The sequence below is a fragment of the Meleagris gallopavo genome, chromosome 28 (assembly GCF_905368555.1).
Source record: "Meleagris gallopavo chromosome 28, MGAL_WU_HG_1.1, whole genome shotgun sequence".
Classification (NCBI taxonomy): Eukaryota; Metazoa; Chordata; class Aves; order Galliformes; family Phasianidae; genus Meleagris; species Meleagris gallopavo.
The window spans coordinates 3945779-3971082 of NC_139431.1; the positions used below are offsets into that span (position 1 = coordinate 3945779).

General features: G+C 36.3%; 2 protein-coding genes across 4 annotated transcripts in view; both read left to right on the top strand.

The window, feature by feature from the left end:
- LOC100540306 (bile acid receptor-like) lies at nt 1–10443 on the top strand. Of its 3 annotated transcripts, none has more exons than XM_085210198.1 (11): nt 1–161; nt 4062–4188; nt 5377–5742; nt 6298–6438; nt 7263–7402; nt 7495–7599; nt 7673–7796; nt 8365–8490; nt 9440–9556; nt 9842–9955; nt 10038–10443. In XM_085210198.1, the coding sequence occupies exons 2-11, from the start codon at nt 4125–4127 to the stop codon at nt 10274–10276; spliced, it is 1536 nt and encodes a 511-aa protein (XP_085066324.1). In that variant the 5' UTR covers nt 1–161; nt 4062–4124; the 3' UTR covers nt 10277–10443. The 3 variants fall into 3 exon arrangements, with proteins under 3 accessions (XP_085066324.1, XP_085066325.1, XP_010722669.1); XM_085210199.1 differs by having other exon boundaries at nt 1–157; XM_010724367.4 differs by lacking the exon at nt 1–161 and having other exon boundaries at nt 4098–4188; nt 7697–7796.
- The window catches only part of SYCP1 (synaptonemal complex protein 1), a 24134-nt gene continuing 9268 nt past the window's right edge, over nt 10439–25304 (top strand). Inside the window, exons 1-18 of the mRNA XM_085210197.1 lie at nt 10439–10569; nt 11482–11566; nt 11744–11790; nt 13094–13258; nt 14064–14131; nt 14320–14393; nt 15469–15527; nt 16008–16077; nt 17081–17154; nt 18028–18136; nt 19265–19359; nt 19492–19676; nt 20639–20706; nt 21994–22055; nt 23107–23211; nt 24143–24246; nt 24733–24850; nt 25064–25134. Coding sequence (XP_085066323.1) covers nt 10462–10569; nt 11482–11566; nt 11744–11790; nt 13094–13258; nt 14064–14131; nt 14320–14393; nt 15469–15527; nt 16008–16077; nt 17081–17154; nt 18028–18136; nt 19265–19359; nt 19492–19676; nt 20639–20706; nt 21994–22055; nt 23107–23211; nt 24143–24246; nt 24733–24850; nt 25064–25134 — 1667 coding nt within the window. The 5' untranslated portion in view covers nt 10439–10461. The remainder of the gene's footprint in view (nt 10570–11481; nt 11567–11743; nt 11791–13093; nt 13259–14063; nt 14132–14319; nt 14394–15468; nt 15528–16007; nt 16078–17080; nt 17155–18027; nt 18137–19264; nt 19360–19491; nt 19677–20638; nt 20707–21993; nt 22056–23106; nt 23212–24142; nt 24247–24732; nt 24851–25063; nt 25135–25304) is intronic.

Genomic DNA, 25304 nt, shown 5'->3' on the forward strand with positions numbered 1-25304 from the left:
GCTGTAGCATTGCTCTGCAGATTGTCTGGAGCCGAGTGTATGCACACAAACTGATAAATAGGGAGAAGGCCCAGTTCGCTCCAGCTGGACTCGGAGCTGGGATCACTGCTACAGCCCACGGACTTGCTCTGGAAACAAGAAAAACTCTGCAGCTGCTGTAGGTAATTCATTTACTTCTCTTAGTGCTCTGGGATTATAAATTATTGTGGTAGTCATGAATCAATTTGCCAGGTGAAAATATTACAGGTATTGTGGATTTTTTTTGGTTGTTTTGTTTTCTTTTTAAAGTCTTGGCTAAATTAACATAGAAAACAAGCACTTTTAAATGAAGCATCCTAGCTATCAAGATTTTTTTCCAACAATTTCATTGGACGAACGTAAGGACGTAAAACAAATTTTTAATTCAGTGGTTTGTTTACCTTCCCCAAAATACCAGGAAAGCTGTAAGTTTCAAACAACGTCCAACCTCTTACTTTACAATAGATATAAACTATACCTCTGCAATAATTCATAATAAGGTAACTACTCCAAAAACAGATTTTGTCTGCAACTCAAGTAGTGAAATAAGTCATTTATATTACAGGAAAGATTCAAAAGGGTATTTTATGCCAAAGAAGGAACAGAGCTAATGGGGAGAAAAGTGGGATTTTTTCAAGCAGCAGCTTTTGGGAGCTTCACAGCACCTTCAAACCAGGAAAACCAGTTAAAAATTTAACAATGTATATGAGCTACATATGAGACAATTCAAACGATCCTACAACTTTCCTTGTAAAAAAATCCACACTCTTTAATTACAGATGCTGTTAATTAATTGCTTGATTGAAACTCAATATTTCTCCTGGCATTAAACTTAGTAGCCACTGATTGTACCCTGTTGACTTTAACTTCACAAATTAAAAAACAAAACTATGTTTTCCAGAAGCAAAATTACTGTGACTCTACAGAGGTTAAACATACCTTCTAGTTAGGCTGTGTTTGTTAACATGCCACAAGGAATGCTAAATAAATATTGTAGAACTTCAGCTGAGTTCCTAAAATTCCCCGCAAACAAGAAATTTCCCTATGACTCAACTATCAAAATATTTATGATAGCGGTTAAAGTACTGTCATAACATAACTCTTTAAGAGCTCCTTAGAGCATCTCCTGAAAGCAGTGGTTTTTTGCATCTTAACAAATTTGATAGTTTTACTTTATTTTGTGGTACTTCATAGGAAAAAAAAAAAAAAAGGAAAAAGAAATAAACCACAAAAAAACAATTTTTGCCATGAATAACAGTAAACAATAATTGTTTGGAAAATCTGTTATTTTTTAATTAATTAACTACTTGATGGTTTCCATTTTGATAGCGTGAAGTCTTTCAGTTAGGACTAATAACTGAATGTTACTGAATTTCTGTATTAGATGGACAACCAATGCTTGGAATAAACATACACTATAGTTTACATTGAACATTATTATTTGAGAAAACTGATAGCTGTCAAAAATAAATCTGCAAAAGTGCAACAGTTTCAAAAGAACTTAAGCAACTTATTCTTAGGTCAGCTTTTCTGAAGAAGGAAGAAGAATCTCTCAGCTGGTGGAGGCTTCTAAAAAAAAAAAAAGTAATGTCCAAATGTTCAGGATTTCACACCCAGCAATACAGCAGAAATAGCTCCATAGAAGTAACAGTGAAGAAGGAAAAGCAAGGCACAACATGGCATGTTGAAATTTACTTGGAAGTCAGAATTTCTCAAAAAGGACTCAAGACTGTATTGCTTGTGATACTATGGACCAAGATATTAAAAAATGCAGCTGCTTTTGTTTTCAGTTATTCCCACTTTTAAGGCTAAAGATCTTTTTGAGTCCTTTCTAGGAAATGTTTTGTTGTGTTTTTGTTTTTTCCTGTTTTTAAAGCACAGAAAAAATATGGCTACATTTTGAGTAAATACACAGGAGAAAAATGGGCATCCATGATGATGACGACAAAATATTTTGATTTGGGAATGGCATGACTGTAAATGAACAAAACACCCAAAGCTCTTCCCCCAATCTGATTTCAACCTTGTCCAAGTTTTTGTTTTGAAAATTACTACTGGCTACATGTGCTACATGCTATCAAGGTTTTAATGATTTCACAATGCACAGCTCACCTCTGTGTGCATGGAGTGTTTATGGGGTTAATGAAGGTGTGTGTGAGCTGAAGAAGTGTCCTTGAGATCGTGCTGTATTCCTAGGGAGCTGTTAGAGGTTATGGATGTCACCTGGACTTTTGATAGACAAATATATGAAGAATCACATCAGTTTATCGATGCCTGAAGTTCAGAGGAGGCTTCCATACTGCTGACTTATCAAACATATAGGAGGGAATAACCGAGTGAGGCAGAAGTGTGATTTTAACAGTCAGTCTTACAAATCATCAAAGCTTTCCAGTCTCAGAGTTCCTTCCCTATATGTCTTGTTTTCTATAGTTTTGTTTTAAAAGGCTCAAAGCAATTTCATATCAGAACAAACATTTTAACATTATGTTCACTAATGCCAGAAAATGAAACCATTAAAATTTACACACAGGTACTATGACCATTATATCTCATTTCAAGGTGGTATAGCATTCTCCAAATAACAGATTTAGTACTAATTCTGCTATAACATTCTTGTAATTTAAATGTTTTGATTACAAAATATCATTCTGAGTTGGAAATTCTGTGTCTGCAGCTGCTAGCTTATTAGCCATTAAAAAAATCAACAAGAGGGACTAAATCCTCAAAATTCTTCTCAGACAGTCATCTAAATTGAGGAAAACTTGATTAAATGATAGCAAGATGTAGGATATGAAATGATCTGACCACCCTGCACCTAGTAATATGCTTCTCATGCAAGATCTGCATCATACCGGATCAATGCAATTTTATTTTAGGTTCTGTTTTTTTGTTACTTTTATTTAAAGGGACCACTGGTATCCAGAAACACATTTCTCCATCAGATACACATATTTTAGGAAAAATGCAGACTTTGCCCACACCAAATTGATCTAACTGATAAGGACCTCATGATTCAATGAGTAATTTCTCTTTCAAACAAATATTTACTAGCACAGATAACAACAACAAAAAAAAGCAGCATTCCAGTCTCACTGTACCTTTTCACCTTCCACTGGCAACACAAAGTGTTCAGTTTCAAAGCTATGTCAGGTTCTGGGGAAGTGTGTATGTGTCTTTCAGGACACAACTTTAGTTCAGACTCCTTAAAGTGATGCATTCTTTCCTCAGCTGTAGCTACATGTAAGTGTTGCATTATATCCAGTATGCGAGTCTTTCAAGGAAAATCTTTAAATCCATTTTGCTATAAACTCTACAAGGCACATATAGAGAGTCTGGTTGCATGTCTAAGAGCTTCATTTTCTTACTTGCTTCCAAACAGTTGCATTTTTAATCTTTATTCTCCTTCCTATCTGTTCATAGAAAGCTTTTGAATAGCTCGTTGGCAAAGTGTCTTGTACAGAGCTTACTTACTAGCCATCAGACTCAAGGTATTATAACCCAGTGATGCTGGCACACATTCCCTCTGTACAGAAGGAAAAGGGGGCAAATAAACTATTTCTTAATTGATAATGTGTCAGCTACCCTAGCATCACTCAGCTGTTCAAGTAATGCCATAGATTGCCTCGACACCTATGTAAGCTCAAATATCATTCCTGCTGGCATCCATATAGACTTTTTTATTTTATATTTTTGTCACAACTTCTGTAGTAGTTTTATGTCATTCTTACACTATGGCACCCAAACCTGCACCCTGTGCTTGAAGTGAGGCTGCAGTGGGCAGAGCAGTGGGACAATCCCTTTCCTTGCCTGGCTAGCAAAGTGAAGTTAGGAACAAAACAGTTCTAAATACACATTGGAGGTTTATGAATGGACTCTACACCAAATCCCCACTCATTGCAAGTATTACATGACTTTATGTATACCTCTATCTTTCTTACAGTATGCAAATAGTTTCATATTCCAGAGTTTCCTGGGTTCAGCTCTGCAGCTAAGCCTACCTAGCAATCTCACATCATCTTCCTTTTATGTTTCCATTTCTCTAGGTCTCCTTCTAAAACGTTTATCCCATAGCAAAGTGAATGAAGCAGTGAGATTGGGAACAAAACATGGCAAACACATTTGTCACTGTACCAGATGGGTACTGTCTTGCTGAGCCCATACAATATTATGGTAAGTAATACTAAGTTGTAATATTGTAAAAAGCAGTAAAGTAAGATGAATGTCTGTGGGAATTCCCATTACTTTCTTAACTTTAGCATAACATTATAAGCTCTTAAGAGCACACTTGACTAAAAATGTCAAACAGAAAGAGTATTCCAATATATGAGCATATGCTCATACAGATTTCTGTACACAGTGTGATTATGCCAACTGATTGTTTCATATAAACATCAGTGGTGCTGCTTTCCTTTCACTGACACCAAGAAGATATAGGTCTCATTACAGCACTCCAAATACATTACAAATATAAAATGACTGTCTTACGTAACTGTAATTGCAATAACTAATTTGATTATGGGTGAGTTAGAGCAGGACTTAAAGTCCGTTAAAAACAAAAGGACATACAAAGCACTTCAAAAAAAGATGCCAGTTTTTACAGAGATTTGAACAATAAAAAACAATACCTGTTGCATGAGCTCTTCAGTACAGCTGTGTACATCCAAGGAGGGTTGGATTAAATTCAAACACCAAACCCCGAAAGGCAGGAAGAAGCTCTCTTCATAATTCTGTACATCGTTTTTGTTTGTTTTTTTGGTTTTTATTTTTTAATAATTAAAATTATGAAGGATTAAGTGTGGAAAAATGTTAAATAAAACAGGTCTTTGCTTTTCACTCTTCTGAGTTTCAACTTTGAGACTCCCACCACTGTAAATTTTACCACTCTATAGTTTCTCAGATTCTTACAGTACAATATTTTCAAAATTATGCCTGAAATATATATGTCAACAATAAACATTTCACTCATTAATAAATATTCCTTTTTTATGAGAAAACATTCTCCTTTAATGCAGACAACTGAATAAAAAATAATTAAGTGTAAATATTGAAATATTCAGTTAAGAATATTTTTTTCAATTACTTACCAACAATTATTTACCAACAAGAATCCATGTCAGTCACCTGTCATTGCCCAAGCATTCAACAAGCCATTTCTAGAACATTTAACATTTCACTTCAATATTAGTTATAGTTACAGAGAGCATGTTTTAAAAGAGTATGTCAGACTATCTTTAAGAAAATGTGTTCTAATATTTCTACTTAAGTATTTAACCATCAAACCATTAAAAAAAATCAGGTAGTTGACATCAAGATAATCCCTAGGTTTTTATTTCATTTTCAACTTCTTCTTTTATCTAGATGTTTTACCAGAGCACATCAATTACCAGCTGCAAGACACTGATTTTCAGACTGCACCTTACTGTCAATACTCATCAGTTCAAATTCCTTCTCCAGTATTACAGTCACAACCTTCACAGTCCCAGTACAATCCATACAGCCTGGACTCTCAGTACACTGATGGGCAATACATCATCAGTAACTGCGAATTAAGCAAACCTCCTTTCACGACTTCCCACCCTGATGACAGTGGATTTCAAGCACTAAAAAGGCCCAGATTAAACCACTCTTCTTTGAGATTGAAGGGGCAGGAAGAGCTGTGCGTTGTCTGTGGTGATAAAGCATCTGGTTACCACTACAATGCACTTACTTGTGAAGGTTGTAAAGGTAAGAGGCACAGATTCATCCGTACCTTTCTGCACGGTGCTCAGAGCAGTACTGCATACCTGCCATGCAAACAAACACACTTCATTAGACTTTTTTCTATGGGGGACTGTAATTAACCTAAGGAACCCTTTGTCTAACACAATACCTTCAGATGCACATCTTTAAAACATTTTTGAAGAAATGTTTTCTCTGTATATACTCGAGGAGCATTTAACGAAGCTGAATTTTCTATTGAGTATTCATTGGAATAGTGCTTGCTTAACTGGGTGCTTATTGTCTTATGGTCATTTATTAGAGTTCTTTATTTATAAATAATTAATTATTGTTCTTAATAACTTAGTATGCTATTAATTCAGTTATTAATATGGGAGCTATCTTGATCAGTTATAGTAAACAGTAATTAATATTAGTCAGAAAGAACACGTCAGAATTAAATCATCACAAAGAAAATTTGAAACCAAGGTAATACTTTCATTGTCAAGAAAATAACAAAACTTTGAATTATGAGGTAAATCTCCTTAATTTCTTTAGTCACAACCTGACGTTTTTCTGTAGGCTTCTTCAGACGCAGCATAACCAAAAATGCAGTGTATCGATGCAAGAATGGTGGTCACTGTGAAATGGACATGTACATGAGGAGGAAGTGCCAGGAATGTCGCCTGAAGAAGTGCAGAGCTGTGGGAATGCTAGCAGAATGTGAGTGCTCCCTCCTGATAAATTCTTTTCTATATGCAATCCCTTTTCTCATTATAGCTCTGACAGAACACAAGGCAACGGCCTCAGGTTGCATCAGGGAAGATTCAGATTGGAAGATGGGAAGAATTTATTCACTGAAAGGGTGGTTTGGCATTGTGCAAGCTGCCCAGGGAGGTGGTGGGGTCACTGTCCCTAAAGGCATAGATGTGTGAATGTGGCACTCGGGGACACAGCTCAGCAGGACTTGTAATGTTAGGTGGATGGTTGGACTTGATGAACTTAAAGGTCTTTTCCACCCTACGTGATTCTGTGATTCCAAGTGGTATTCATCTAAACTTAATTTTGCTCTAGGAAATTTTAAGTCTGTAGCACTGCAGCATCTTCATGTGCAGAAACTACAAATACTTGGGAAGTAGCTCCTGAAGTTAAGAGGATAGCTGTTCACAGACATTACAAAATAAAGCAGAGAGCACTAACGAGACAGCTAAATATCCTAAACTTTGATAGGACAGCTGTCAGCTATCCAAGCTTATCAGATGTGCATTCATGTTTGGAAAGAAAAATAAAGCATTAAGGAAATTGCACAAAACCTTTATGGAAAATTCTCATACTCATATGTCTCAATCACAAAACAGATAACATGAGAAGACTGCAAACACTCAGGCCTTTTGTGGATACAGAACACCAACTCAATCCACAGCACAGTTCCATGTTCTCTGGGAAGCATAGTTCCTTATACCTCCTGAGATGCATAAACAGTATGATTTCAAATTGTTATCTATTGAAAAAAATTATGCATTAATCCATAATTCCATGCCTCACAGGTTTGCTGACTGAAGTACAGTGCAAGTCAAAGCGACTCCGAAAGAATTTTAAACAAAAGAGCAGTTTACTTTGCAACATTAAACTGGAAGATGAGGGACTGAATAGTAAGCATGTATCATCTACGACAAGATCTGGAAAAGTGGGACATTTTTCTATTTTAAATAACATTTTTATCATTTAGTTTGCCTTAACTCATTACAGTTTGATTGGTTTATTTATTTATTTTATTAGACTGTGGAGAAGGTGGAACTTACTCCAGGGGAACATCAACTTCTTGACCATATTGTAGCAGCACACCAAAAATACACAATTCCCCTTGAGGAAGCAAGGAAGTTTGTACGTATACAGAGCAATCAGCCTCTGTTCCTGAGCTGTAACTATTCAAAGCAATGTATTTTGGCTGTATCAGATGTCTAAATGTTCTTTCATGCAGCTACAAGAAACCACAAGTCCTGAGGAAAGCTTTCTCCATCTCTCTGAGACAGCAGTTGTCCACGTGCAAGTGTTAGTGGACTTCACAAAAAGACTTCCAGGTAAACTCCTTCCTTTGAGAAGTGTTACGGAGTAGTCTGACTTTTTGTTTTTAAAAAGCAGAAGCTGTATTCATGGCACCAATGTGAGAAAAATTGAGGCTTTAAGAAAACTCGTTCAACTGACTACTTGATCTAACACTAACAATTGGGATTATCATTTATTCAACAGATTAGAGCATTTTCTTCGAAACTTATTCTGATTTTTTTTTTCTTCCCAATTTCTGACATGGAATAGAGATGTTTTTCTAACAGTACTTTGACTTCAAAACACCACCTTGGGTGAATTCCCATTTTAACACATTATTTGAAATCCAGTTCAGCTTGCAACTCATTGTAGACAACAAAGATATACACTGGACACTGACAACAGCAATTTGTTTCTAACCCACAAATCAGCAAGAAGAAAAGCAAGACCATTAGATAGTGTTGTGTACAAATGTCTTTTAACAGTGGATCCTCCTTTTCAGTAAATGTATTTATTAAAAAATCAGAGATAGAAATCAGTCCACTTTAGGTGCTTAAAGGCAGCCACAGCCTCGCTTCTTAACAAGTCTCTCTCTCTTTGCAGGATTTGAAAGTTTAGCTAGTGAAGATCAAATTGCGCTGCTAAAAGGGTCAACAGTTGAGGCCATGTTTTTGTGTTCCGCTCAGATATACAACCAAAGAATTAATGAGTGCCAGTCATCAAGTGAAAGTAAGTTGGACTAACAGGCTTTCTGTAAACACCACTAGTTCAGCCGTTTTGATACAACCTCCAATTTAATGAATCTGAAGTAATTCCCTATTCATGCACAGCACTACTTACAATAGTGCCAGCAACATGTAAAAGCCTCCAAAGAAAGGCAACAAGGCTGAGGAAGGGCTTGGAGAATATGCCCTGCAAAGAGAGAATGAAGGAACTGGGGCTGTTCAGTCTGGGGAAAAGAAGGGTGAGGGGAGACCTTATTGCTTTCTTCAAATACTTGAAAGCTGATTGCAGTAGCAGCTGACAGGATGAGGGAAGTGGCCTCAGGTTGTGCCAGGGGAGGTTTAGGTTGGATATCAGGAAAAACTTCTTTACAGAAAGGGTTGTTAAGCACTGGAATGGGCTGCACAGGGAGGTGGTTGAGTCACCATCCCTGAATGTGCCTAGCAATGTCTGTTAGAGAAAGCTCATGGAAGGTTGTTAGGGTAGTATGGTTAGAGTTAGGGTAGTATGGTTAGGTTGTGGATGGACTTGATGATCTTTACGGTCTTTTCCAACTTGAATAATTCTATCATTCTAGAGGCATTTTTCCATGGAGTATTAAAAAAAATAATAATAATTAAAAATGGTTTTTTGCTTTACTCCTTTCCAAACAAAAAGCAACGCTTCTGTGAGCTTGCACAAATTAGGAGCTGGATGGTTAATATTAGCTACATTACTGTTATACTGTTTCAAGTTTGACACAAGATTTTTACCAACTGGAATGTAACCAACGAACTCAGTGTAGGATGCAGGAAAACAAACAAACAAACAAACAAACAAACAAACAAAAAGCACACGGCAACTCTTTTCCTGATAAAAATCTGCACATTTTAGAGATGTGTCCCAAAGCAGATTCACACCCAATGTGCACAGCTCTGTGAAGCTCAGCTGCGAGCTGCCACCTCTCTTGTTCCAGGTCACATCAGACGTTCTGACCACACAACATGCTGCCACGTTCCAAATCTTGATAAGAATATGTATTCCATTCAAATGTCTCACAGTGAAGAGAGCCCGACTTCCACCACCACCACAGGTAAAATGGCCTCAGATTGCAATCCTTGGGGGTATTTTGCATGGCTGACTCTATTCTCCATCACACGTGTCAGTGTGTCACATCCTCAGGCACCACACACACGTGGCTGAAGCAACTCATGCAATACAGCCCTTTTTATTACTACTTTAGTAATTAAAATTGTTTTTGTTACGTTTGTGAGCTGTTCTGCACTTAAAGCCCAGCACTTTAAAACAAGAGGGCAAACCAACGGCAGCACCTGCCTCTAACGCAATAACACTCTGACGATCCCCTTCCGTTTTCAAGGGATAACCGAGGAGTTCATCACCGCGCTGTTTTACTTCTACAGAAGCATGGGGGAACTGAAAGTCACCGAGACCGAGTACGCTCTGCTCGTAGCGACCACGGTGCTGTTCTCAGGTAGGCGGTTCCCGCGCTGCCCCGCACCCCCTCAGGCGGCGGCGGGCGCGCAGTGACCGCGCTGTGCCTCGCGCCCCCCCAGACCGCCCGCTGCTGAGGAACAAGCGGCACGTAGAAGAGCTGCAGGAGCCGTTCCTGGGCATCCTCTACAAGTACTCGAAGATCCATCACCCCGAGGACCCGCAACATTTCGCCCGCCTCATCGGGCGGCTGACGCAGCTGCGCACCCTTAACCATACCCACGCCGAGGTGCTGGTGACGTGGCGGACGAAGGACCCGAGGCTGACCGCGCTGCTCTGCGAGGTCTGGGAGCTGCACTAGGCGGCGCCCGCCGCCTCCGCGCTCCCCTCAACGGTGCGATCCGCCTCCCGTCCCGCCCTCAGCGCGCGCCGCTGCTTCCCGCCTTTTTGTTCTCCTCAGCGGCCGAGCGAGAGGGGGAGAGCGGGGCGGACGGCGCGGCCGCGATGAGGCGCCGGTTCTGAGTCCTTACCCGCTCCTTCGAAGCCATGGAAAAAGGAAAACCGTTTAAACTCTTCGTGCCGCCGCGTTTGAGCGGCGGTCAGGTGTCTGCAGTCAAACCCCAGGCCAGCGCTCGGGCCGCAGAGCCGTGCCAGGTAACCGAGGCGCAGCCGCCGAGCTGCCCGGCAGGAGCCGTGCCCACGTAAAGCCAAGAGAACACAAGCATGCTGAATGCGCTGAAATTAACGAAAGCTGGAGGGATGCCTGTGAACAATTTCGAGTTTAATTTCAAAGGCTTTTACTTTTTTTTTTTATATATATATATATATATTCTATTTTCCCCCAACAAAACCAGAAGGAAGCATCTCGGCCATCAGCCATGTATTCTGACTGTACAGCACTGATGACAAATTAATGTATGTGTTTGGTGCCACTAATTCATTGCTGTGAGAGGTACACACAGATAGATAACGTTACCCTCTGATTTAACAGCCCCACTAGGTCAGCTGTGCAGTGAAAGTGATGCTGCAATGCAGTTATGTGAATTCTGTACTGACACTTTCTATTAAACATATCTAGATCTATGTATGGTGTGCTGACAGGAGATGAGGTATACTATTTAAAAGATGAATTACTGCGACTTTCAAACCACCTTGTAAAGTCAATTTTTCATGCTGCAACTTTAATCTGATGTGTTTTGGAAGTACTGCTGGGAATAAAGCAAAAATATATATACAAAAAAAAAAAAAAAAAGCGTATTTCATCATTTATAACTGTGAACAAGCATTCAATAGCTACTGAGTTCATAACTGTCATTAGAAACATCCACTTGTCTAACCACAGTCTGTAAAGCACACAGAAGACCAGCTGTTGGAAAAGTTGCTGTGAAGTAAAGCGAGTAGGAGAGCTCCAAAGCCAGCAGCCATCCTTTGGGCTTTCAGAAAAGTCAACAGCTGCTTTATTCATGGGAAATGCCATTTTTTTTTTATGTTAGCTGTATTTTTTTGGAGTTTTATAATCCTTCTTTGCAAAGCTACCTGTAAGAAAGTAATATTTAAATTTTGCAGGGTTTTAACAAATGCCCAGGTGACGACTTTAATTTACCTTTTGTAATGACAACTGCAACAAGCCATGGTGAAGTCACTGATGCAGGTAAGGCTAATATAAGCATTTATTTTAATTAAAAAAAAAAATATATATATATATTGCATATTTTTCCTTAGTTATATAATGTCATAGTTGTAATACTGTTAGAGCCACAGAGCTCTTTTTGCTGTAGTTTGTTTGTTTTTCTGGAAATACATTGATCAAAATCTTTTCCCATTTCAGATTCAATTTCACAGCAAACTAAACTTTGCTCTGAGGTGGATGAAGAGGTCAGCCAAGTTTAAACTTTGCTTTTAAGTATAAACCATACATACTTAATTTCTTAGGGCCTCCTAATTTAAAGCATTATTTAGTACATACTCTGGTGCTAGAGGATGTAGTGAGAGGGGAATCATCATTTTCTGTGACTTCTGTTTAAAGCTGTCATTTAGAAAAGTTGTTTCATATTCAATGAACATACCTTCAGATAAATCTTTGGATATTAAGAGGATTTCCAAGTCAAAAGTAATAGTGCCTGGGAAGTCTTGGAGTTTCAATCGTAGTAAGACTGAAGGAGTTAAATATTTTTGTGAATCTGCTTCTGAATTGGAAGGCACAAGGGTTGAAGTCAAGATTATCCTTTGGAAAATCAAGTAGATTATTCCAACCACCTTGTCTGGCATTATCTGTAAAGCAACGTCTTTAGTGGAGTGGTTGCCTCAAGCATTTGATTCTATGTTCTTTTTACCAATGTTCTACTTTAGTATAACAGTAAAGCTTTTTTTTTTTTTTTTTTTTTTTTTTTTTTTTTTGTGTGTGTGGTAGTTTTCTGCGCTGCTTAGGAAGGAAATGCTGATGGCAGCAAGAAAATATAACTTATTTCTTGCAGTTCTTTTAGTATTTTCTTATCCCTGAGGACTGAACTTCCTTTAGCCCTAGCAGATACTAGAACTAGATGTTCAGAATTGTAAAAATACTGCAATGCTGCCAAAAGGACAGCATTAGATGACAATATACCCACCTACAGAACTGCCTTATAACTACTCTTAACCTGCCTAAGCCTCTGATCAAGCATGGCCTGTACAGTGCTTTGAAGGTGTTCTAAGAGCACAAGGCCGGTTGTACTTTTTGTTACTTTGTATATGAGATAGCTGCAGGAGTGCATTGTGTGTCAAGATCTGTGATTCTTAAACTAGCAGGGTCTGATCTTACAAGAGCAGGAATGTGCTATGAAGAGCCTAAGAGAAGGAATCCTGGCTCCACTGATAATTCTAGCAAAATTTTATGGACTTTTGGTGATGTGCAGTTTATGACATCTTTAGAGCTATCAGTTCAGCAATATCACTCTACCTGAAGGCAGTAAGATATTTTTCACTTGTGCTTGTGTCACTTACATGTTCTGTGATTTCTGTTGATACTAACCCAGTGGATACATGAATATCGTTTCCTGCATTTACGATTTTGTGTCACCATCTGTGGAAACAAAAAAGCAAAAAACCTCTTGCTGTGATATTTCTAAGAGACAAATGTGTGTGTAAAACATTATTATTTAAATAACATTTGAGATTTAAATTGTGGAACTTGTTTTAATAGAATATGGAAACAATGAATGAATTGTATTCGAAACTCTACAAAGAGGCTGAGAAGATCAAGCGATGGAAACTGTCTGTAGAATCAGAACTAAAGCAGAAGGAAAGAAAATTTCAAGAAAATAGAAAGATTATTGAAGCACAGCGTAAAGCCATTCAAGAATTGCAGGCCAGTATTGTACAACATGTGTTTAATATGTAAATGAAAGAGAAAGCTCTTCCTGACTTAGTGTGAAAATATTGTTCATACGGTTAAAGATTGCTATAAAGGTTGAAGAAATAATTTTTAACAGTTTGTGATGATTTAAAGAAACCACTTGGCTTGGAATCAATAACTTATGGTTCTACTGTTTTGAAAGGAAAAAGTGCATTTTTTGTTTCTCAAAATAGGTTCCTTTTCTTTAATGATACACATTCTATTATTGAATTATTCACATGTGGAACATACTGTGGGGCTGCAGAAACCTACTCAAGGCTGAATAAGCTTTCATGCTCCTGGTCTGTGTCAACTATGCCAAGGCATATTTCTATGCTCGGCACACACAGGAAGCAGTTTTTTATCTAGTTGGTAGCAATGCAGAGCTCTGTGACTGAAATACATATTTTGAACAGTTTATCAGCCCTTTTACTTCTTGTTGCTGTTGTTTGTTTGCATTAGATTTGGTAACCTAAGTCATCATTGATCGTTTAACTTTTGCCTTGAGAAGATGGTTCATCTGAGAAGGCATGCACACAGTGCGCAAGTGTATGGCTGGATAGGATGCCTTTAAGTGCTTCAGTTCCTGGGGAATTATTGCTTTAATTATATAAAAGATGTAAGAAAAGATGTCTTGGTACGTAATGTCAGATAAAGCAGATTTCTGTCTTCGGGTCCAGATAAATAATTTTTTCATATGAGGTTTGAGAACTGAAAGTATATCTCAAGTATGTTTTCCAGTAACAATCTCTTTTATATTTGTCTCCTGTGAAATTAGTTTGAAAATGAAAAGCTAAGTTTGAAACTGGAAGATGAGATATGTGAAAATAAAGATCTTTTAAAAGAGTAAGTAATGGCCAAATATTTTTTTGCAGAGAATGGATTTTCTTACTGAGAACTGCTTTAGTATGGAAAACTAAATTTATCTTAAATTATAAAATTTAATTAAAGCATTCACATTGTTATTACACAAGTGTACAAAGTACCATACATTCCTGTGACTGCATGTTATAGTATTATTTGTCTTCTTTTAGAAACAGTGCTTCAAGACACCTGTGTAACCTACTCAAAGAAACCTGTAGTCACTTCACAGAGAAGTCCACCAAATGTAAATGCTGTTTAAATCTTGATTTATAGAAGTAAATTTGCTTCTAACTTTCTCTAACTCACAAATGAAAAAGCTCTTGTTAAGTTCTGAATAAAAGTATATGAGGTTTAGTGCATAGGGTAAAGTTCAGAAATAAGGCCAGAGTTCGAATAGACGTTTGTTCTGTAATGCTGAATTCAGGGGTGTTCTGAAGTTAGTATGAGCATTTGCCAAAATGTTATATGCCTGGGAGTTATTTAGTTACTTAAATCCTGATACAAGTTTAAGCACTGCAAGCAATACTGATTAGCTACTGGTAGGCACTGGAGAGGAGTGCTAGTTTCCTGAAATCTTGTCACATTTGGCAGTCCCTTCCGTATACCTTGAATATATTAAGATATATTAGGTGGCACTTCATACCTCTTTTTAAGCAGTAGAATTGACTTTGTTTATCATTACCATCTTAAAAAACTTTGGGAGTCAGTCATGCTTATGTTTGGAGCAGTTAGATATTCCTCACACTAAATTGGACAATCCAAGAAAGCTGGCTAACCTAATTAAATTCTTAAGGTTTTTAAAAATATATGATTAACTTGTGATCTTAATTTATATGAAATTCAAAATTGTGGTGATAATCTTCAAAATTTGATTGTCTTGATCCTGGATACTTAAAAAGTATATAACTCTTAGTCTGACAAATACAAACAGCTGTGTATACATTTACTGCACTCCTACGATAGCTGTGTTTCTCACTGTTGTCTTCTATGTGTGTTTTCTTAAGGGAAAATAATACAAATTAAAAAACTGAACTCATTATAAGGTGAAGTATTCTGACAGTTCTGTAATGACAGTTCTGTGCTCATAGATACCTGCTGATGGGAATTGCTAAACTTTGTCTTGTATGAAGTGTATAACTTTTGGCACACTATTTTATAATGTGTTGGGTTTTTTGTTTGTTTGGGTTTGTTTTTAATAGGAAAAGAGCCTTTTTAAAATTCCTTTCCTTTAATTCACTATGCTGCTTAAGCATAATGGCTTGAACAGCTGGCATTCTTTTCCAAAAGGATAACTTTATCGTACATCCTTATTTTGATAGATGAACATGAAAGAGAAGAAACAAGACAACTGTATGAGGAACTTAATAACAACATTGAAGTAAGTGACATGGTGTGTTAAAAAGCTCAAATGTAATCCAAGTTAAATGCATGCATTGAAAATCTGGATTATGTGCATATGTCACTTATAACATGAGGCATCAATTCAATGATAAGTTTTATATATTAAACAGAGTCAATGGGCACATGGAATAACAGTTAGTTAGTAATTATCAGTCATTGTAGCAACTAAGAAAGGCACAACACCTTCTCCATTATTTTAGGAATCTAAAAACATGGACCAAGAAAGATATCTCATCCTTGAAATTATTTAAATAAAACTTCTTAAACATCCAATTTCATAAAAAATAGCATCTGTTAAAGTATGTTTATACTCAGACTTCAGATTTTGTTCTATATGTACATGTATAAGTGTGTAACAGTGGTGGGTTTTTTGTTTGTAAACAAGCTACAAACATTGCTCCTTATTACTGAAAGTACATAGTTTTACACAAATGTATGTATCAATTTTTACTTTTAGAGAATGATAGTGGCATTTGAAGAGCTTCGCGTGCAAGCAGAGAACACCAGACTGGAAATGTGTTTCAAGTGTGAGAGTTGTGCTTACTGTGTTTCTGCTGCAGGCTTCACAAATCTTACTGCTTGCAGCTTCAGGCTGGATGCTAGAATGGTGAACTGTGAACATTAATACTGTTTTGAAACTATGTCCTAGAACTGCATTGCACGGTAGTAGAGTGATAAATGCCTTCTATCACTATTTACTTTAGAGGAACAGATGCTGGAGATAACCAGCTAAATTCAGTCACTTTGACAAGGGAACCTCTTGTCTCCTATTTCTTACCTGAGTCTTATTCCTATAAAATGAGTTACAGTCTTCCTCATGGTATAGCCTACTACTTTCTCTTGTCAGACTTTATTACCACCTCAGCTTCTCTTAGTTTGGGATAAGCCTTTCAAATTTCCTAGGAAAGGTGAATTTACTGCAGTGCCTGAGGCTTCCTTTTAGACTTTTTTTTATACTTGTTTAAGTTTTGCATCTGAAGAATTGTTCCATCAATACAATTACTAATTTACTGAAAGTCTGGGCTCTGTCTTACTGATGCTGCCTGCTGTGTCTGGGCTCTTCATTGTTTTTTCTACTAGGTCAGATCTGAAATCTTATTTTTGTAATAGTCACTAAAAGTTTTAGTTTTGTCTATGAAGTACAGTCTGGAAATCACTATGTATTTTATGTGGTTGGTTTATTTAAATGTTAATGCATTAGTATGCAGATACAGAAATTTTAATCGAGTATTTGCTTTATCTACCTCTCAGGGCCTGCCTCATTTTTACAAACATATTTCTGCCATTTTTCCTATAACAATCTATTAACAAATACACGTAGTAATGGAGTAATTTTGTGGAAAGCTGACACAAAAAGTATTTTGTCTGATTAGAAAGGTATTTTAAAAATGACCTCAACAATGCCTCTTTAGGAAACAAATTGTGCAGTTGTACAATTGTAAAGCAATCTTAAATAGAAATCGCATTTCTCCTGAAGTATATTTTAGCTAGTATATTAAATATTGATATTTTGATATTTCTGATCAATAGTAAAAGAAGCAGAAGAAAAAATGGACAACTTTGAAAGAGAATGCAAGCTAGAAGTCAGTATGAAGGAAAAGCAGGTTTGCTCAGTTTTAAATTCTAATATGTACAGATTTATTTTTGCCACAAATCTTGCAGTTTTATTAATATTTGATGTCTATGACTCACTGATATTACTGTTATTCTAAAAGTACTTGTTGTTTGCAGAATATCTGTAGTTTGGAAGGATGGAAATCAGTATTGCAAATGACATTCAGATAGTGTGTTCCTTTAGTTATTTGGAATAAAATTTGAATTTGGCTGCTGTATTGTAACGAGGGACGTTTCTGTGACGGGATTTAGCAGTAACACATAAGCACCAAATAAGATTGCCTGTAAAAGAAGCAGCTTTGCAAAAGTATAAAATTTACCAGAAAGCAGGTATTGTTCATATCTGGTAAGAAGAAAGGTGAGAAGAATGACCATAACCCATAGCAGGCCATGGATTAGTAGGAGAGGTTAGGAGCCTGAGACTGGAGTAGGCATTTGTAGTGATGAGACATCTGTAATGGAAGATGGAATTGAAAATTTAATTGTGATACAGTTTTAATTTGAAGCAAGAGACTGAAAAGCAGGGTGTACAGGAAGGTCAAGCACTGTTGTTTTCTTCTGAGGATGGATGTGACATTGCAAAGATGCACAGAGTGTTCTGGGGCATTCATTACTGAATGAATAAAAATGGAAAAGATAACAGTTGGAGCTGTATGTCCATCAGATTCTGCTACCTTTAGTGACATTCTGGTATCTTTAGTCTGTTGGAATTCATGTTCTGATGTTAAACTGAAGAGCTTTAAGACCTGACCACTTTATTTAACTTGAATTACAGCAGTGTGTTTACTACTCATATGTGAATAAACAAAGATGAAAATCTATCTTCTTTTTTTAGACCTGCATTATTATTTTAATTTTGTTAGATTTCAGTTCTTACCGTAAGGTGTAATGAAAAAGATGATGTAATAAGAGACATCAAGACTCACCTGCAGGAATCAAAAAATAAGATTGCGGACTTAGAAGAAGCAAAAAGTAAGAATTATTTCTGCTATATTAAAATACATTTGGTTATAAAAGTATGGAAAACAGAAACGATGATGATTTCATCCTGGTAGTAGTTAGCAGGAGAATTTGGGACCTTGCAAATCTTATTTTCATTTGTAAACAATATAGATTCTGCTGATGTGTGAACTAGACTTGTAGCATATTCTCCTTTTATATAAAATACAGGCCCTTATTTCATAACAAAGTTTTTCTCTTCAGTCTTAATCAATACCCTCTTCTTGTACTGACATGAGAACTTCACTGTGCAGGACTTTCCTTCTCCTGCTTTTCCATATGCTCTTGCGTGCACATGATTTTGCTGCTATAAAGGTGCTATATATACAGCAGGGCATGATACAGCCCTTCCTGTACTCTTGGGATTGTTCTGTTTCCATTAGTTTGGATAGTAAACATGTGGAAAGAATAGTGTTTTCCTGCTTACCACATTAATCTATTTGAATTCAGTCATCTAATATTTGTTCAGAAGTCCATAAGTGTTTTCTGTTCAACAAGACACATTTTCACATCTTTGTCAAAGAACTCCTCCAAGCGTTACAGCTTTTAAATGGGATCATATTTGCAAATAGGCAAAGGCCTGAGATAAGAAGTATGAATAAATTTTGAAAGGTTCTTTTGTCTCAAGGATGAGTCAAGCAATGAAAGCTTTTGAAGACTGCAAGGGGAAAATACTTCAGTTGTGCACGCTTAGAATCAGGTGTGACTGGAAAAACTTAAGCTTTAGAACTTTCAATATTTCTAAAGCTATTACAAAATATTTATACTATATGATACAAGTACCTTTGTTCTTTAGAACTGAGACAGTTCTTGTCTCTCCTTTCCTGGGTAGTGGAAAGGCAAGTTTAATGTCATTTTTATTCCAGATACATGAGTGACTGTATTTTCTTAAATTTTATAAATGTTACCAATTTTACATTTTGGATACAATTGCTAATTAATTTGTATAATCATCTCATAATTTTTTCCTTAAAAATGATATGAACACATTATGTAACTTGATTAAGTTGTAGGAATATGTTTATCTGCAGAACACAAATCAAAGCATTTTGAAGAAAACATTATTTTTCCTAAATGTAATTATGTGTATTTTCTGCACAGAACATGAAGGGGAAATGTTAAAGGAATCTCAGCTCAATCAAGAATATTTAAAGGCAGAACTGGAAGAGGCTAAAAATTCATTGCGAAAAACAGAGGTATAGCTTGTTTGTAATTATGCAATTACGAATCTGTCTATACCACAAAAATAGTTACTGATACTCTAGACACAGAACAATTGTAGCTGGTTGTTACATTATATGTTTGTAAATAATCAAGTTGTTTTGTAGGCTACTCAAGAGAGCTTAGAAACTGAACTGCAGAGTACAGTGAAAGCATTAATTCAGGTCACTCAGGAGAAAGAAACACAGATGGAAGAATGTAAAGAAGCAAAGGCTTTGCATGCATCCATGATAGAAGAGTTCAAGACTTCGACTTACAATTTGAAAAGCTTGCTGCAAGAAGAACAAAATAGGTAATTTAAGTTGTCTACAACCAAAGATTGTTCTTATAGTTTAAATACTAAGTCACTGAGCTGCTGGGAATAAAACCTAAGTGATGGTCTGGTGTTTTTTTTTGTTGTTGTTGTTTTTCAAATCAGCAATAAGTTTTGTATTAAAGTTAGTATAGTCACCTAGTCATCATTTAATTTGGGTATCACTTCTTTCTTTTTTTCCTACTAATGTATACATCTTTTGCCTACCTAACTATTTACATTGTTAGCCCTTAAAGATGGTTATAAAATAGTTTGAGTTGGAAGAGACCTTAAAAATGATGTAGTTCCAACAGCCCTCAACTCTCCACTAGATCTCCCTGCACATGGTTGCACTGCTTGGTTTTGTGTGGATGCAGTTCTTGACTAACAGAGCAGCCATCTCACTTGTTTCATTATTAAAGAACTTCTATGTTACATTTAATGAGGAAGATATTATTCCTTATGTGATGATTGTACTGTTTAATACTGATCTCTATTATCCCTGTAATTCAAGTCTTCTGTAGTTTTAAAAGTTATGCATATGTTAAAAAAAAAAAAAACCCTTAGCAACTAAAATGAACTTTTCTAAAAATGGGAACAGAACAGTAGATGTGTATTTTAATGTTATCACAACTGAATTTTTCAGTGAACAGTGATTTTGTGTAGCTGGCATTAAGATATCTCCTAAGTAGTTGCAGGCTATGACAGACCTAAAGGTGAAGGTGAAATTCATATTCTGACACATCAACCTAAGTGCAGAGAACATAATGGAATTTTTAAAGTTACACTGATTAACACTGAGAAAGTAAATCCTTGTTCTCCTGATTTTCATAAAGAGGTACAGATGTACCTGCCTGTTAAAAAGGCATCTATTTAAAACAGTTGTGGTATGACAGTCTTATTGTCCCTAAGCTTTCAAAAGCAGTGCTATATACTGAACAGAATACATTTGTAATTATTAGATTGAAGAAATACAAAGATGAGTCAAAACTGCTTACACTGGAGCTCACAAATAAGTCTGCTGAGCTTGGTAAGATTTGCAGAAAGAAAGAATGTAAGTAGTAATAACATTTTTTTTAATGCATGGTCACTCCTGGAAGTCATCTTGGTTTCTCACAGCATTCCAGTTAAGACAAGTAGTGCTCCAAACCAGTTTCAGAGAGGTAGTGTTGGGCTGCTGAACAATAGATTTCAAGAATAACTTGTGTAGTACGTAGCAGAGACAAAACACCTGCTTTAGGCTTTCCTGCAGACTGCTAACCCCACACCTACAGTAGTTAGCTTCAAATATTACTTTGATATCCTGTTGCAACGTGATGGAAAGCACAGCAATGACAGCAGAGCAGCAAGGCCCTAGGCTGCAGCAAGTGAGAGTTTGCTCACCTGCAACACCCATGGGCACAAAAATAAAGAAGCAGCTTACCTTTAGAAGGCCACAGGCAGGGATCTCAAGCAAGATACACTCACCTGCTCTGCTAACCCTTAAATGAGGTGTGGGAAGGAGTGGATTTTGGCTCCACCCCTTCCAGCCACTCAGGTGAATTGCATGCAGTTGAGCTCCCCTGTTTTGGCCCTGCCTTCCTACCAAGTGCTCAATCACTGCTTCAGGCTGTGACTTTGCATTTCCACTAAACCTGTGATTTCTAGACAGGCATTCCTTAGCCCCCAAACCAAGATTGGTACAGTTTGTCCAATGTGCAGCATACGTCTATATGATAGACAAGAAATATGTTTTAGTATATGTTTTGAGGGAATACAAATTTGTTCAAAAATTGCTGACAAAGGCCTGTCTGAACAAGGTGAGATGTGACCGGTGATAATAACAGAGCAAAAAATTAGCTTGATGCACAGTACTTGCAAATAAATACCAATCATGTGAATGTGCATGTAGAAAACACATTTCAAAGTTACTAATAAGTGGATTCTTTTTTCAGCATATCCAGATTTTTTTCTAGAAAATTACAAATGCATCAATACACCAAGACTATTCCTTTGTATACATAATTACAGTCCACACTATAATATTTGAAACCATGGCTACAGAGAGCATAATAAGCTCTGAATTTTACTTCCAATCAATATATAGATTTTGTTCAGATGTACACTCACTAATAACTTCCTGAATATATATACAACTCTACATTCAGATTAAGTGATAGTTTAGGTTATCATTAAGCTTTTAGATTTCTGAACTTAATTCAAGAAGTTTTGATAACGGAGTACTGCAGTAGGATTAATTATTTCTATTGTCTGCTCTATATCAAAATTCTGTAATTCTAAATATCTGTTCAATAACTTTGTATTGCACGTGCTGCAGAAGAGATGACTAAACTAAAACGTGAGAAAGAAATGCAACTTGAAGAGCTGTCTGAAACCCTGGTAAATGTTCATTTTATTAATCTCATGGCACTTATCTTTGATGTGAAGTCTCTGTCTCGTGAGTACCTTATATGACATATAAACACTGTCTAATATTCCTTAATGTTGCTTTCTTATCTGTCTTTCAGACTATTTTGCCATTTTCTTTCTACTGTTTTATGTGTTTTATTTCTTCTAGTCAAGATTTCTGATGATTTCTTCCTTCTTTGATGCCTATTCAAGTACCATTCTCCACGGACATGAAGATTCCCTATTTTTAGTTATGCCCAGTACTCACTACTTCCTCACCACAAACCTTTCTGAAAAATACTTTTTGTGTATGTGTGATGAGCATTAGCTCACGCATTGTGAACACCAAACATATAATATTTAAGCCTGAAGGATCAACAAGTTTTCAACAGTGAATATAATTCCCTGAGTGGCTGGCTTTCTTTATAATAATCATTTAGAAATTAAGTCTTGTAAAAGGCTGACCTTACTTTGGTATTGAAAGGATAACCGAGCTTCTGACACCACTCAGGAAAGACAGTAGAATTTGTGAAAAGCTTTTGTGTAACAAAATGATGGATTCAATAAGCAATTTCAGAGATTTCATGGGTTTCTTACTTCACGTCTATTGCAATTATTTTACTGATTGAGAGGTATTAAGTATGGAGATATTTCCTCCATGCCTCAGCATTCAGTATCTAGGAAGCACTGCTTATTGTGTTGATACCTGTTCCTTTTCAGAGAAAACATCAGAGTTTGAACCTGCTGGAAGGTCTTATGGTTATAACACCATGTATTCCCATGGTGTTCTCATCTCCTTATAGAGAAATTTCCTGAGGTTTATTTTCTGTTATGGAAACCTGAGCTATATGAAGTATACTTTTAATACAGGCTAATGTTAGTTATGAGCTGTATTTACTAGTCCCAGAGGAAACTATCTCAGTTAAATCAAGATATCAGGAAACTAAGTTTGCATGTTACCAAATGTGATTTACCACATGTTCCTTAGGCACTGCTATGCACTGAATTTTCTAAACTGAGTTTCATCAATGTTCTTAAACAGGGAAAAGCTGAAGAACTTCTAGCGAAGAAGAAAGATCTTGAAGCTACTGTTGAAAATTTGCAAGAGAGAGAAAAAGAGATGAAAAATATTCTTCAAGTCAGAGAGGTCTGAATAAAGGGTGATAGTAAATACTTCATTGCTTTTATATGTGTATATATGTAACATAATAAATGTCATGTAGAGTTGGGCCAGTGGTCAACCCACTGTAGCATTCTGCTTCTGACAGTGACAGCCAAAGTTACTGGGTAGTAGAGGAGCCTGGTTATTAGCTATGGTACATCCTCCATACATTCCTACAGTAACTGTATGCAGAGGATGTTTGAGGACACATCCCTGTCAGTTCCCTTTGTTATCAATTTATAGACTTATGCGTGTTCACTTGTCTCAGCTGTTTTGTCTCTGTGCTCATGCTATTAGTCTCTACAGGCTTCTGTGATAAGAAATTCCAGAAGTTCATTATATGCTATGCTTAACTAAATATACGCTGACACACATGCTTTCTCTCTCTTTGCTTAAATTAACTGCATACCAGTACCTATGGTTTCACTGTATCACTTGTTATTCAGAAGAATTAGTGTTCAAAGCATTTATGCATTATAAAATTATATACTTTGTATCTAAGCTATAATTGCCTTCTCCTGTAACAACACATTTCTGAGGGAAGGGTTTTACTTTGTAGAATGCATCCAAAATATGTACTTATTACATAATGGTAGAATTTTTTTAATATATGGAGAATTAAAAAGCTTATGATGTCAGAGGAAATAGTGACTTTATTTAAATGCCCATGGAAAAGTAATTTTGTCAGCACTTTTGCAGACTGCTTAGGCTATAAAATAGAGGACACGTTTTCATTCATATCAGAGTTTAATGTCCCACAGTACTTCCACATTACATCAGATCGATGTAAAGATAAAGTCTGTGTTGTTTATGGCTTTGTTTCATCCTAAAGCTTTGTGTTGTCAGTTCAATTCTGACAGCTTCCTTGCACTGTGGTTCACCTAAGTACATTCAAAATACTGTTTTTCTTCTACAGAAAGAAATGTGTGATCTGAAAGTACAGCTGACTTGTTCAGTTGAAAAGGAACAAAATTATTTGAAACAGCTCACAACACTGAATGCAGATCTTGAACGAGAGGCGTATGATCATTTTTGATTTAATCATTTTCAGTGTTACATAGAAATCACTTTAATACAGAACCAAACTATCTGTGATTCTTTTCTTATGAAAACTTTTAACTTATGCAGACAGCATTACATCCTTTATATAATTATAATGTACATTTTCTGTATTAGTGTGCATTTAATTGTACTGTATCTCTATGTCTTAGTTGTTTTAACATGACTAGAATGTTTCTGAAATCACCATTAACTGCTTTGAGATGGATGTTAAAATACATTCTTGTCAACCATTATATTTACTCTACTGACTTATTTCCATTTGTCCTCCTACTGCCTTTTCATGCTACTATGGCTCTATATTAAATTTGTTGCAAAGATTGCATTTGCAGATTCAGGCCTGGACTTTTTCAGTGTGAAGTAACATTTTATAACAGATAAATCTACTGTTAAAAGAAATTTCAAAATATACATTCTTATTTCTCTTGACCGTTTATCCTAAATTAGACTAAAGAATGAGCAACTAACAGTGAATATCAATACACTGTTATTAGAGAAAGAACAAATGGCACAAGAGAAAAGTAAGATGGCTACAGAACTCAAGAAACTGCAGGAAAGTCTTGAGGTGAGCTGTAATCTTCCATCTGTTTTCAAAGGACAAGGTTATATTTAAAAAAAACATTTAATAAATGACAATGATATATTTCCGTAGAGTATCTGAATTGTTTTTTTCTTTAAAACACAACATAAGTGCAGTTACACTTGTGAATGTGGCAGGTCACCCTACTGATTAAGATATCACTTTGAATTTTACTTATTTTTTCACCTGGGTATTTAGGATCAAAGGGAAAAAGAAGAAAACATAAAGCAGTTAGTAGAACATCTGGAAGAAGCAAATGGTCAACTAAGGCAAGTAAATCTCAGTGTACAATATAATTAAAGGAAGTAAGTTTGTTTCCTTCATGGTTCATCTGAACGTTGTGTTCATATGCTGCTTTCTATTATATACGGATGTCTCTTATATGGAAATAAATCATGGATAAATAGTAAATAAGCTGTATTGAAAAAGTAATATTCTT

Coding starts and splice junctions, on each gene's coding strand:
- LOC100540306 (XM_085210198.1), top strand. CDS start 4,125: ATGGCAAACACATTTGTCACTGTACCAGATGGGTACTGTCTTGCTGAG. Junction 7,600..7,672: donor TTGAGGAAGCAAGGAAGTTT/GTACGTATACAG, acceptor TGGCTGTATCAG/ATGTCTAAATGTTCTTTCAT. Junction 9,956..10,037: donor GACCACGGTGCTGTTCTCAG/GTAGGCGGTTCC, acceptor GCGCCCCCCCAG/ACCGCCCGCTGCTGAGGAAC.